At 46.5% G+C, this 14,847-nt stretch overlaps 1 protein-coding gene across 2 annotated transcripts; it reads right to left on the bottom strand.

The window, feature by feature from the left end:
• Nucleotides 1-620: 620 nt before the first annotated feature.
• vps45 (vacuolar protein sorting 45 homolog) lies at nt 621-14,596 on the bottom strand. Of its 2 annotated transcripts, XM_085261856.1 has the most exons (15): nt 14,351-14,596; nt 14,111-14,245; nt 13,954-14,014; nt 13,452-13,531; nt 10,918-10,986; nt 10,695-10,832; nt 10,345-10,455; nt 10,014-10,148; nt 9,668-9,781; nt 5,600-5,767; nt 5,299-5,457; nt 2,636-2,743; nt 2,315-2,436; nt 2,110-2,241; nt 621-1,393 (listed from the first exon to the last, which is right to left on the bottom strand). In XM_085261856.1, the coding sequence occupies exons 1-15, from the start codon at nt 14,441-14,443 to the stop codon at nt 1,306-1,308; spliced, it is 1,713 nt and encodes a 570-aa protein (XP_085117982.1). In that variant the 5' UTR covers nt 14,444-14,596; the 3' UTR covers nt 621-1,305. The 2 variants fall into 2 exon arrangements, with proteins under 2 accessions (XP_085117982.1, XP_085117981.1); XM_085261855.1 differs by lacking the exons at nt 13,452-13,531; nt 13,954-14,014; nt 14,111-14,245; nt 14,351-14,596 and having other exon boundaries at nt 10,918-13,444.
• Between the last annotated feature and the right edge of the window lie 251 nt (nt 14,597-14,847).

The following is a 14,847-nucleotide window of genomic DNA, read 5'->3' as shown; positions in this document are numbered from 1 at the left end:
AAAGGCTTTTCTTGCAAAATGGGAGCCAAAAGCTCCCCGAGACTCAGATCTTTCCTAAATGCTCCAAACACTTCAGCCTGTTGTGTCTCTGTGCAGTGGGTTAAAAACAAATATCACAGTGACAACAAGTAAACAAAACACTCTAAATTCTCTGCACCTGCCAGTAAGACGGCATAAACAGTTTGGACAGATTCAGGATATTCAAGGATTATATCCACTTCCAGAAGAGTCCATGTTCTCATGTTCTCGTACCGATGGACTTGCATCAGTCTGCAAAGCTGGACACCAGAGCATGGCAAAGATCGGGTTAGCCTGAAACTGAACCACCTTTATTTTGTTTCCACAAAGTGCTTTTCCAATGTTTTCCTTATTCATGTGTCCTATTTGATAGTAGAGAGATTTGTGCTGTAGGTCACAGGCTCTGTTTTTACTGCTACAGCTCCTGGGTGCGTCCTGGCCTCCTTCCACCTAACCTAGGAGGCATCCTGGTGCCTGAACCACCTCATCAGGCTCCTTGTGTTTGGTGTGGCAGTGCTCAGAGTCTCTCCAGAACCACTGAGATCTGTCCTCTAAGGAGACACTGAAGATCCATGTCCAACGTCATCTTAACAGAGACACCGTTTGTGTGAACATTTTTATTTATTAGTGCTTTGAAACTTGAAACAACCACAGTCAGCCACACAGACACTTTAAAGGGACGTTCCACAAAATGTAAGTCCAGCAGCAGCGTTACTGACTGATGGTCCAATGAGGTTCGTCTGACATTTACAGCAAAGGTAAGCAGTGGGGCTACGATCAGGGCTTTTGAAGGTGAAACACTGTATGAGAGCAAAGCTGTAAGTGAATGTGTTTGCAGGCAGTCTCTGAGCACTCGTCTCACAGCCGGCTGCAGACCAGCGATGTTAGTCCAGGTCAGACGATAGCTTGTAGTCTGTTATATGAATTGTCTGCCTCTCATTTTTATGTCATTTTGCCTGCTGTCAGTGGCTCCGAGGGGCCACAGTGGTCGTTTCAGTAACAGTGTGAGGCTGAGGACAAGCCAGACGTCCTGGATTCTGTATTTTAACACACAGGAAGAGGAAAACATTTGAAATCTTTTCATTTTAAAAGACAATATCTACACTAAAGCGGAGTCCAGTCTGAGCCGTGCTGTGCAGCGGCTCTGCTGTCAGTTACAGTTATTGATCAGAGGTGTTTCTAATGTCACAGGGACGGTCTGATGATGTTTCAAACAAACAGACGGAGGGAACGATGCTGCTCATCACACAAGAGCTGGAGGAGAGGAAGAAGAGCGAGTCTCTGTGCTTAGCGCCTGCTGCTATGGAAACCACCTCCGTGTGCTCGGTTGCTGCTGCTGCTGGGACCTGTCGCCGACATCACTTCCTCCAGAAAACTGATGGACAAAGACAGAAAGATACAGATGGAGGTAAAGACAGCTGAAGTGGAGAAAATCATAAAAAGTGAAAACATTGGTTTTTTAGGATAATGCTGACGATGGCGTCACTTTTGGCGAGCTCTTGTTTCCCCACAGACGTTTGGATTGCTGTGAAAAAAACAACAAAACGTTCTCTGTGGGAAGTAGATTTACATGGTTCATTTACCGTGAATCCTTTGGCCTAAAAATAGTTTTCAAACTTCCAGGAGAACTAAAGCTGAGAACAGAACATGAAGAAACTTTGAATTTATCTCAAGCCAAAAACCAACAAGTCTGGATGTTTCTGATGTTCTCAGCTTGCACAACACGACACTGTGACGTCTACGAATCGACGATTCGTTAAGATTCTTCCTTATAATGGAAATACGCTGCACCCTGCTGAAATGAAAGTTGGAGTTCCTCAGGGATCGATTATGGGTCCAAAGAATCTCAGCATTTCAGCTACTGCCATCTTCATCTGGAAACGAACTGTTAGTGACGCAGAAAACCAGGTGACTGAGTGCTGAGAGATCACGGAGCCTTCATCGGTTTGTCTGGAGCGGTTTATCACCAGCAGTCGAACCAAACAGTACAGAGTGTGTGTTTGTGTGTGTGTGTGTGTGTGTGTGTGTGTGTGTGTGTGTTTGTGAGTGAGTGAGTGAGTGAGTGTGTGTGTGTTTGTGAGTGTGAGTGACCTCTTGGTGTTGTGGATGTTGCTTCCTCCCAGCACGATCCGGACTCCAGGTGTGCTGCGGTTCAGATTGTAAACAGTCAGAGCTTCTTCATACGTGGCCCCTCCGATCATAAACACCAGGATGTCCTGAGGCCTGAAACAGATCCACAGGTGTGAATCACGTCAGCACCTCCTCTCTGTGTCTGAGTCTCTCAGGTGAGTGCTACCTGTCTCTCAGGCTGCTCGCTCCCAGGTAAGGAAACTGGCTGTCCTTGAGTCGCCCTTTGATCATCTGGTCCAGCGTGTCGTGAAGCAGAGGCTGATGCTGAGTGTACACGTTCTCCACACCCTGACAACACACACACACACACACACACACACACGCGCACACGCACACGCGCACACGCACACGCGCACGCGCACACGCACACAGTGCAGGAGGCACAATAGAAAAAAATCCACAGTCTAAACCTGATTCATCAAATAACTGACGACATGTAACACAAACCGTTTGTGGTGAAGAGGTTCTGTCATGTGTTTGTTTGTACCTTTAGTCCTTTGAAAAACTGTTTGGTGATGGAGACCGCGTCTGTGGGTGTGATGAGGTCACTTCCTCTGATTCTCTTCCCACCGTACTCCACCGCAGCCTGAACCATCTGAACGAAGAGAAGGGAAAGCATGAGCTTTACTGCTCTCACAAAACACGGCCCTCATCTTTTCAGCCATCACGCTCAGCCAGGTTTTTAATCAGCACTGTGCATGAAAAAGCACGTTTTTAACCTCCACACGCCACAGACACACTCTGTGTTTGAATGCTTCAGAAAGCACGGACTCCTGGGCTGACTTATTATCAGAGCAAGTAATGCAAACCACACAGCAACGTATCGGTACGGATACGATGGAATATCTCGGGTTTTTGTCTCTGCCTGTCGGGGTCTTTGAACTTGAACTTTCCTTGAGAACAACCCTCAGCCTCATCCCTGTGCATATCTGTCTGCCCCAGGCTAACCATGTGTCATTTACACCCAAGGTTTTAGCACAGGTCTACATTTTAATCATCATCTTTACATAGAAACAGCGAGTCAAGTCATGCTAACACCTAACTCAACTAAACCTTGTTAATCTGTTTTTTTAATGGACATTAAACTTTATTGTAACTAGGGATGGGTACCGGTGTCCGGTGCCATAAACGGTAGTAACCAGACCGAAAAGCAGCGCACATTTCGGTGCTTTATTTCGGTGCTTTTTTCCCTGAGCTGTGATACACTTCTAGCCAATCATTTTACGTTTCCCAGGATAGTAGGCGGGGCCAGGTACGTACGTTCAGTTAGAGCAGAGCTACAGATTAAAAATGTCCAAGGCGAAGCGGTCAAAGTCTGGCTGTACTTCACAGCAAAAGATGCAAACTCAGCAGCAACAAGTGCTTTAAGCTGATACTGTGATGCTGTCAAAGGAGGTAACACCAAGAATCTGATGAAACACCTGGCGACGTATAGTGTTTTTTTTTTAAAAGCCGAGAAATGCGCCGTATTTGATAGCTTGCTGCGAGACCTCACACTGTGCACGTTGGGTGGGTTGCCAGTTATCGGACCCGGAGCAACATCCCCCAAAAACCCGAAGAATAGAGTCCTGGCCCCTAGCCCTGCCAGTGTAGCAGAAATGATGAGGATGATGATGACAGCAGAAGCCGTTCTTCTCTGCGTGAGTAGCTTAATGTTGTTCGAGTGTAATTTACGTTGAGTAGGTGAACTAGCAAACATCATCATAGCTACATGCGGCTGTCCTCTTGTTTGATGGCAGATGCTCCCTTCACCCTGGACAAAAAGGCTAAAATGACCAAAGAAAAAGTGGGAAACAGCTAAACATGAGAGGTTTTTGGACAAAGTTTGTGTTTTTTCCATTGTTTAAGCACTGCTTCCAGCCAAGAGTGATACCATATATGCCCCATAGCTGCAGAAAAGGCTAACATTGTTATCTTTTTACAAAAACAGCTGAACATGAGCGGTTTTTGGACAAAGTTTGTGTTCTCCATTCTTTAAGCACCGGTTCGAGCACCGTTTAAGCACCGGCACTGTTTCAAAAGTACCTATTTGGCACCGGTATCGGATAAAACCTAAACGATACCCATCCCTAATTGTAACAGCTGTGAAAATAGCAACACTGGACGTGTTAGTCGAGCTGTGGACCCCCCAGTAGTCCCAGTTCAATTAAAAAGGAGGGGAGGGCTACTGCGCAGTACAGCCACGAAAGCCGTGTGAATGGCCGAACATCCTGTGTGCGAGTTATGTGTTGTATGACGGTGTGTGTGTGTGTGCGAGCACCCAGACCCCCCCCACCTACACACCTACTCTCCGCCCCCGAGGGAAGCAGTCAGACGTGTCATTGTGAAGACGTTTCAGCATATTCGTGTCCAGATGTTTGGATCTGGATTGATGGAAAGATTTTGCTCCTACGTTACAGTTGGGAGGAAAACTGGCTCATCAATTTCAAAAAATAGCTTAGACATTGTTGTTAACCCTCGGGGGGCACAGACATTTCAACATTTTGTTCCCCAAGTAGGTATTTCTCCATTCAGCTGATTGTAGTTAAAGTTTTCCTGTATTATCGGTTGCAGCTGCTGATATTCTAGAAATTTACAACTTCTTTAAATGAAATAAACATCTTGTATTTTTTATCCCTTTTCATGCCACAATGATCTGATTGTTCCCAATGGCTGTTAGTTTACCTGGGATAAGTAAGCACCTACCAGGCGGTCAGCGGGTGTTTATGGCTTTTAAAGCAGTTATGATGCTTAATACTGGAGCTTATGAAGGGCAGAGGAGAGATTTTTGCTTTAACACATAATGCTTGTTCTATGATCAACCAGGTCTGAGAGCCTGGTGGAAACATTTATACCTGGATATCCGATGTTACCTGACTGCTGGTGGTATTTACAACTCAGAGACAGAACATCTGACATGGATGAGAACTTATCTATAAGTGTGATCGTCTTTATATTGAGGTTCGTGAGTTCCTAAGGAAACACATCGTCAGCATAATGAACTCCTTTAACATCCACGTTTGGTCAGATTGCTGCCACTAGTGGCTCGATAAAAATGACAGGAAGTGAGGGAGAAAGCAGACAGGCCTGTCTAACGCCCCTCTGCAGACCGAAGCTTTGTCAAGTACGAGCCTTTATCCTAGCACGAGCGTTTGGAGAGCTGTCTGTTACCCTGCGGTGACGCTCAGACACTCCTCTTCTGCTCAGCTCGTCCATCAGAGATGACAGGATGCTGCTGCTGTGGCGCTCGTACCTCAGAGCGTAGAGCATGACGAGGCGCACGGCGTCCAGCTCAGACACGCGTGGATTTTGCAGCAGTCGCCGCACATTCTGAAAGAAGATGTTGTGTTATGGCCCAAACAAGCAGGAAAGGAAGACAGGAAGTCAACACAACGCATCCAGAATGACCTTCATTTATGACACATTCAAAAAAACCCGTGAAGCTCAGGAGGACGGAACAGCTGACATTTACCTGCTGAGCGCTCGAGTGGTCATTCTGACAGGCCAACTCCTGCTCCACCTCCGACACCTCCATCAGCTGCCGCTCCGACACTAGTCGGGACAGCTCGCCCACCACCGTCACATGTTTGGACACGGTCCCCGACATCTTCTTAAACTGGGGGTAGTTATCTACAAATGCCTACAGTGGGTGACAAAGGACACAAATCATCAACATTTTTTACAAAGCATCACATAATTAAAACATTCAAACATTCCACAAATACAAGAAAAAATACATGTAAAAGTTTTCCTTCCATCCATTTTCTGCTCCAGGTCCAGCAGTTTGAGCACAGAAGCCCAGGCCTTCCTGGGTCTGGCCTGAGCCCTCTTCCCAGGGACACGCCCAACATTCAGTTTAATTATATTTTATTTATAAAGCGTCAAATTACAAAAACAACAGTCGCCTCAGGGCACTTTATACTGTAAAGTAGACCCTACAATATCACATAGAGAGAAAAACCCAACAATCATATGACCCCCTATGAGCAGCACTTCGGCAACGTTGGGAAGGAAAAACGGACACTCATATAAGCTCATCCAGCGTTCCCTGACCAGGATGAAAAGCACATTGCTCCCCCTGAATAACAGATGGGCTCTCCTCTCCATCACCCTGGCATAGAGGCTGAGGAGTGTGATCCCGCTAAAGCGGGACGGTTCTCCCATTCCAAGGGAACTCTCCCTGCTCTATTCCGGCCCATTTGTCAGCCAATCAACATCCAGCAGCTCACGTCATCTGATTCCAACAACCAGCAGTCAGGAGGGCTGCAGGGAGCGCATCTCGGGTGAGGGAAAACTGCACTGCTGTCTGACTTCCGTGCACAGACGGACACAGCTGTGGTCCATAAAACCAGATTTAGGGACCTCGGGTCACATCTCATCCACCCTGTTGGCCCTGACTGGATAACTTTTTAAATACATCAACCTCAGCGACTCACTGGGTGATGAGTACAAATAAAAGTCTTAAACACAGGAGACTCCAAATCACAAGTTAGGAAATGCACGTTTCTGGGCCACGCCCCAACAACGCAATCTTTAAGCCTTACGGTTGTTATCCATTCAATTTCATCCGTCCAACTAGGGCTGGGCCATATTATACCGTTCACGGTAATACCGGTATAATGTTAGGCAACGATAGGAAAATGAAATATCGCGATAGAATGGGAGTAAAGCGCGCATGCGCAGTGCCTTTGTTTTCATACGCACATGGCCGATTGTTGAGTGAAACAGATGAACCAGAATTGGTTTGTAAAAATGGTGCAACATGACAAAGCACATTTTTTTGCAGAACATGCAAGCGGCCGTCGTTATTGTCGTATTTGTCGGACTAAGATGCTCTTAAATCTGGGAGTAATCTGGGTCCTAAACTCCGTATGCTTCAGGTCAAACAACACTGCAGCATCACTGAGAGTTAAAAACTGTCTAAATTCTTTCATCTTTAATAAAACGTTCAGCATTGCTGCTTTACCAGGTGTAACTATGAAGTTTAACTTCCAGGCATCCATGAAAACAAAAGTTATTACATTTAACGGAGTTAGAAGTTAGCAGGAAGCTAGCGGAAGTTAGCTCGCTAGTTTCGCTAGTTACCTAAGCATGATATAGCATGTTCTGACTGAGAGATTTCTGAAAAAATTCAAACGTACAGCTCTGCTATCACTTCCAACATAAATGAAGACAGGAAACTAAACAGCAGTGACGTTTGTAGGGTTACTGAAGTTGGGCTAGCTGGTATATAATGATGTGCTACGTGATCGCTAGCAACACAGCTATGTTAGCATAACATAAACAGTGAAGCTGGAGGACGAACACTAACACTTTTCCACTTATAAAAGTTAACGTGAAGGTTCCTGATGGTTAGAGACAAATGCAATCGCATGGCAGGATGCTGTAAACGGACCAAACTTCAGTCAGGAGAACAACTGAGATAATCCATCCACAATACGAGGTTAGTCATTAATATACTGCAACAACATGGGAATAGAGCCGCTGCCAGAGAATTCAACATTAATGAATCAATGGTACAGAAGTGGAGGAAGCTTGAATAAAGTTTGATTTATCTGACTGCTTTGTTTCGCTTAATGTGCCTTATAATCCCGTGCACCTTATGGTCCGGAAAACACGTACTGCACACTGCAGTTTAATGTTGCAAAGCACCTCTTTTTAACTTCAGTGGATATTATACATGGTTATGCTCAGGATATGTCAGCCCATTTCTACTGGAAATGCCTTTTGGTTAAACTTTCAGCAAGGAATTTGCATTTGCACTGTTAAATTTTTATAAAGCTTTAATGTACATAAAAACCAGCTTCTTGTTTAAGTGAAAATAAATGGAAGGTTGTCTTTTTGCACTAGTAATGTTGTGGAGTTGTATTTTGTCTCGCATCAATTATATTGTCAGTTATATCGTTATCGCAAATTTTCAAATATATATCGTGATAAATATTTTTGGCCATATCGCCCTGCTCTACGTCCAACCATCCTCTTCTGAATGTCTTGATGCTCAATCATCCAGGTAAGTAAATCTCCAAAAGTTGATTCTGTTCTGGACGTAGCGTTTGTGGGAGAAACGTTTCGTCATCATCAGGTGACGTCTTCAGTCTCAGCTGACTGTTGGTCTCGTACGACGTTACATCTCTCTTCACTTGCATCCCAGTCATGGAAGCGTTGGAGGTAGTTCATAAGAGACTACAGGATGACCTCAGCAACAGGATCACCGTCAGCATCCACCAAGTGTGTTTGAACTGTGTCTTCATTCCACCTACTTCACATGCAAGGGTCAGTTCTACAGGTAGAAACATGGGTGTGCCATGGGCTCCCCAGTTTCACCCATCGTGGCCAATTTTTACATGGAAGAAGTGGAAAAGAGGGCTTTGCTATCCTACCCTGGAACACCACCAAGCCATTGGTTCAGGTATGTGGATGACACCTGGGTGAAAATCCAATCTCAGGACGTACCACATTTCACAGATCACATTAACTCATCAAATAAATCAGGGAGGATATGAAAAGTGGCAGGTTAGCCTTCTTAGACTGTGAGATTTCCATCAGGGCTTTGATCAGTGGCCATGAGAATTTGCATAATTACGATGAAGGACCTGACCTCCCAGCCCATTGTTCCTTCAGTGGGCTGGTTTCAGTCATTATGCAAATGTCCTGTTTATAAGATTGAAACCTGCAGTCAGCTGAGACTGAAGACGTCACCTGATGATGACGAAACGTTTCTCCCACAAAACGCTACGTCCAGATGAACAGAGTCAACTTTTGGAGATCCTCTTCTGAAGCAGAGTCATGGTGGGTAAGCAGGTTCTTACAGACATCCTCCCCCCGCCTTACACTTTCCCTCCTGGGAGCTACGAGGCCTTCTGAGGCTAGTCAAAGGGTTTTTGTGTCTACCCTGGGATCTCCTCCCTGTGCCCAGAACGCCTCCAACGGACGGTGCCATGGAGGCATCCTAATCAGATACCCAAACCACCTCAGCTGGCTCCTTTTAACACACAAGAGAAGCGGCTCCACTCCGTCTGGAGGTTTGAGTTACTCGATCTGTAAGGCTGAGCTCAGCAACCCTGCACAGGAACCTCATTTCAGCTGCCTTTCAGATTTCATGACCACAGCTGAGGGCTGGAATGTAGGCGGACTGGTAAATCAAGAACTTTGGCCACCTCTCTCTTCACCACGACAGTCCGATACAACGCCCACATTCCTGCTGACACCAACTCGCTGGCCCGATTCACGCTCCACCTCCCCATCATTTCAACTCTCTTGCTTGTGGCGACCTCCATCCTCCAATCCAGAGGGAGCATTCCAACATTTTTCAGCAGTTGCTATGACGGGGAAATTAACTACAGAGGCCAAACCAGTTGTGTATCAGGCTGTAAACATGATTATTTCTGCATTTTAACACAGGAGTCTAAGGGGACTGACTCCCTGCTGAAGCCTCTGGACTGCAGAGGAACTCACATTTCCAGCGCTGGGGTCGATGTTCGTGTAGTAAAACCTTTAAACTTGTATCAGTAAACAAGCTGAGCCCTGGCTGGAGCCTGACCTTCATGTCTGAGATGGACTCCAGCTTCTGTTGTCCTTTTGGCTTTTTCTTTTGGAAATCCTCCATCAGGTTCTTTATATTGGTGCCAATCTCTCCAAAGTTCAGGTACAGGTTCTAACGAGGAGACGAGAGAGCGAGGTTAGTGACTGTTAGGACTCGTTTCTGCTCTGAGAGTTACCATTGTAACCTGGACTGAAGGGGCAGCTGAAACATCACATTTTTAAAGTCTGCTAGAAACCTACCAACATGACGAGTGCAGCTTGTTTCTGTCACTCGTTTCAATCCTATTAACGCTGAGCACAGATGCTGACAGATGTGAGCAGATGTGCTGCTGTGTGAGACTCACGTTGGCGTAGAACTCGTCATTCTCAGCTGACAGGACCACCTCTCTCAGGTCTTTGCTGATCCCGGGCACTCTGGACAGGTCGATCCTGTTGTTGTTGAGGCCAAGCAGCTCGTGGACCATCGCCTGGTATGTCCACTGCAACACAGCGAAAGCTCGTAAACACGCACGCGCTTCACACAGACACACAACCAGTGAATTTATGATTTGCTCATTTTGTACACACAACAGCCATCAAATGAAAGTGACAAATGAGCTGCAGAGGATGCAGTGTGAAAGATGACAGAATTATTAAAAGTGCAAAATGATGTCACAGAGGACAGCGAGCGGTCACCTGATTGAGCAACGGCGTGATGGCATCGTCGCTGCGGTCCAGGATAAGCAGCAGAGGAGGAACTTCAGTCTTCCTGAAGTCAAACAGCTCGTACTCCTTCGTGATGATTTGCTGACAACAAACAAATAAAATACTGAGTAGTACTTTTATTCTTCAGAGCACTACTTGAGTAAAAGTGTTAACAGCTTGAGGCTCAAGTGTTTAAACCCAAGTGCTCAGGTTACAGCACAGAGCTGACATCATCTTTGACCAGCCAACAGGACACTCGGTGCTAAAATAACCTGTAGTGGCATTAAAAGCACTTTTCAGTGAGTGTGTGATGACGTGTGTGATGATGTTGCTGTGGAAACCTTGACGCTCTCCGCGAGCCGCTTGGACATGTCTGAGGACAACTGGTAGCGGATCATCGGACATTTCTTCAGAGCAAGCAGGACGGAGGTCAGTCCCTGAGTGCAGCGTGCCAACATAGAGGGTTCCCAGCTCCGCCCCTAAAACACACACAGGTGATGTGATTGCAGCATGTGGAGCTTTTTAGGGCGGAGCTCTGACAGCTGAGGGCCATGTGGTTCTTACCCGAGTGACTCCCTGCAGGTTCAGAGAGAACAGGTGAGGATTCACAGCGATGAAGTCTCCATAGAACTCCTGCAGACACACACGCGCACACACACACATGCAGACACACACACACACACACACACACACAGGCAGACACACACACACATGCAGACACAGGCAGACACACACACACACACACACACACACACACACACACATGCAGACACACACACACACACACACATGCAGACACACACACACATGCAGACACAGGCAGACACACACACACACACACGCAGACACACACACACATGCAGACACAGGCAGACACACACACACACACACACACACACATGCAGACACAGGCAGACACACACACACACACACACACACACACACATGCAGACACAGGCAGACACACACACACACACACACACACATGCAGACACAGGCAGACACACACACACACACACACACACACATGCAGACACACACACACACACACACACATGCAGACACACACACACATGCAGACACAGGCAGACACACACACACACACACACATGCAGACACAGGCAGACACACACACACACACACACACACACACATGCAGACACAGGCAGACACACACACACACACACACACACATGCAGACACAGGCAGACACACACACACACACACACACACACATGCAGACACACACACACACACACACACATGCAGACACACACACACATGCAGACACAGGCAGACACACACACACACACACACACATACATGCAGACACAGGCAGACACACACACACACACACACACATGCAGACACAGGCAGACACACACACACACACACACAGGCAGACACACACACACACACACACACACACATGCAGACACACACAGGCAGACACACACACACACACACACACACATGCAGACACAGGCAGACACACACACACACACACACACATGCAGACACAGGCAGACACACACACACACACACACACACACACACATGCAGACACAGGCAGACACACACACACATGCAGACACAGGCAGACACACACACACACACACACAGGCAGACACACACACACACACACACAGGCAGACACACACACACACACAGGCAGACACACACACACACACACACACACATGCAGACACACACAGGCAGACACACACACACACACACACACACACACATGCAGACACACACACACAGACACACACACAGGCAGACACACACACACACACACACACACATGCAGACACACACACACACACACATGCAGACACACACACACGCAGACACAGGCAGACACACACACACACACACACACACACACATGCAGACACACACACACACACACACACAGGCAGACACACACACACACACACACACACACATGCAGACACACACACACGCAGACACAGGCAGACACACACACACACACACACACACACACACACACAGGCAGACACACACACATGCAGACACAGGCAGACACACACACACACACACACACACACACACACACACACACACACACACAGTAAGCTATACTTCTGCTACTTTGGTTTTGATGATGTCACTCAGGTGTGTAAAGGGTTAGAACTGTGTTCACAGCAAACATGGCGCCGAGTTTGTCCTCGTGATGCTCACGCGGGCAGGACGACAGCTTGCCAGGACATCCTATGAATTCTCAGACCTCGGCACAGTTTTGTTCTGTGTCTGCTTTAAAATTAAATTTGATCAAACAGCTCGGCCCGACCAAACCGCCATAGTAAGCTCCTCCTCCATTTGTGACTGTCAGCATCTCACCTGACACTTGGAGAAATGATGATGTAGCACTGATGGTCATGCAGGCCAAGCTGGATGTTAATAGCAAGGAATTCTTTCATATTACATACATAACCGTAGCATGTTGGGCTACATGTTACTGATGTCATCAAATGAAGGCGTCACAGAGGAACACTTTCAGCTCTAGTCAACTTAAACTCTGATTATAAACAAGTATTTGTTGTATTATTAGAGGAAATGTTTAATCAGTGAAATAATGATCTGTCCAAAGCTTGAAGGTTTCCACATGTCAGACGTGAATCACGGTTAACTGGATCCAGCCTAAAAATCACAAACGTGCCGCCGTTACCCAAATCACTACGTTCACTGATGAGATGGAAACGCCAACAGCTGTTTTTCTGCTCCTGATCTCACGCTCAGTTGCTCCTTTGACTCAAACCTCATAATTAGTTGAAAAGAACAACCCGACGGAGCAAACGGTCGAGCTCACAGGATTCATGCTGGTTAATGAAACTGAAACAATGAGAAGATGACACAAAGATTTAACCCTGCAGCATCAGCTGACCTCTCTCTGCAACAAGGAGGTGAAGACAGAAAAAGACCCTGGACTAATATTATTATATTAATGTTGTTAAGACGTATTTTGGCAGAGTCAAGTTCAGCTAAGAATGAGCCGCCATGACTGACAGAGAGATCTTACATCATGTAGAAATATTAAACCCCCACGCTTCCTCGGAGGTCCTGACACTCACCTGGACTTCAGCCACCACTTCCTGTTCATCAGCCTCAGCCAAGGCCTTGATCTCACTCTTACTGATCACGTTGCTAAAGTCTGAAACACACACACACACACACACACACACACACACACACACAGCAGTCAGTTGATGGACTTCAGGTACAAACAAACTTCTGCCCCAAACCAAACTCCAGAGAAGAAGTCTCTGATATCTGTTCAGCTGACAAGTCCACAGCTGTAAGTGAAAGATACCTCACATTTGATGACAGTGTCACCCTGTTTAATCAGACTGGCGTCATTAAAAGCAGCAGGATTCGCTTTTAGCAGCCCCTCTTCAATGTGTATAACGAATTTTCTGATAAGATCGCTGATCTCTAGGATTCTGCAGCAAAGCTAAACTCAGTTGTGTATCTTAGCTTCCGAACTATGTTTGAACTGTCCGAGGACGACGAGTGTCAAACCAGCAACCCTGTTCTCCTCTCACTCCAGCCCTAACTGTCACTGTGGAAACTTACAGATGAAGTAGACGCTGTACTTGGGCCTCCTCAGCTCCTGGATCAGGTGCTCCACATTCTCCTGCAGCAAGCACACAAACACACAGTTGCAGATGGTGTTACCTCACACACAGACACACACACAGACACACAGAGTTACTCAGAGGGCGGTTTGTACCTTGGTGGGCCGCAAGAAGCAGATGGCTTTAAGGTGCTTCATGTTATCCCTGTTCTGAGAGTCAATCCGCTCAAACAGGTAAACCTCCTTCTGCAGGATCTCAGACTGAGTGTACACCACGCTCACTATACTGGTCTGAACACACACACACACACACACACACACACCATCAGACACAGTAACGTTGCTGTAAACACTGCTGAGCACCAGCACCGCTAACAGTCCTGGGTCGGTCCTCACCGTCTCCTTGTCCATGAGCAGCACCTTCATCCCGGGCCCGCTGATCTCGATCATCTTGGAGATGTACTGCTTCACCGCGAGCGTCACATTCATGATGGCGACACTCAGAGACCACAAACAAAAACAAATAAACAAAGAGCAGCGGCTGCAGAGAGGGTTTTTTCGTCTCTTTACCTGCGGAGCTGCTATAACAACACTGGAGCAAACTTCCTTCCGGGTCCCTGACGTCACGTGCCGCACGCACTCTGCTTGCGTCATCGGGTTCTGAGAGATTTTTCTAAACTGGTAATAATAATAACAATAGTAATAATAATAATAATAATAATAATGCACGTTGATATTGCCTTTTAGGCTGACGTAGAATAACATCCTTCAGTCAGAATTTTAAAATGGAAAAACGTAAATTACACAATTCCCCTCGTGAAATGCTTTATTTATACCAAAAACAACAACAACAAATACTAGTCTTCGTTAACATATATATTTACATGCAAATA

This window comes from Mchenga conophoros, linkage group LG22, assembly GCF_057382185.1.
Source record: "Mchenga conophoros isolate Kocher_MC1m ecotype Shallow Benthic linkage group LG22, M_conophoros_male_GT1.1, whole genome shotgun sequence".
Classification (NCBI taxonomy): domain Eukaryota; kingdom Metazoa; phylum Chordata; class Actinopteri; order Cichliformes; family Cichlidae; genus Mchenga; species Mchenga conophoros.
Note: the sequence above shows the minus strand (reverse complement) of the source record. Positions and strands in the feature narration are given on the sequence as shown.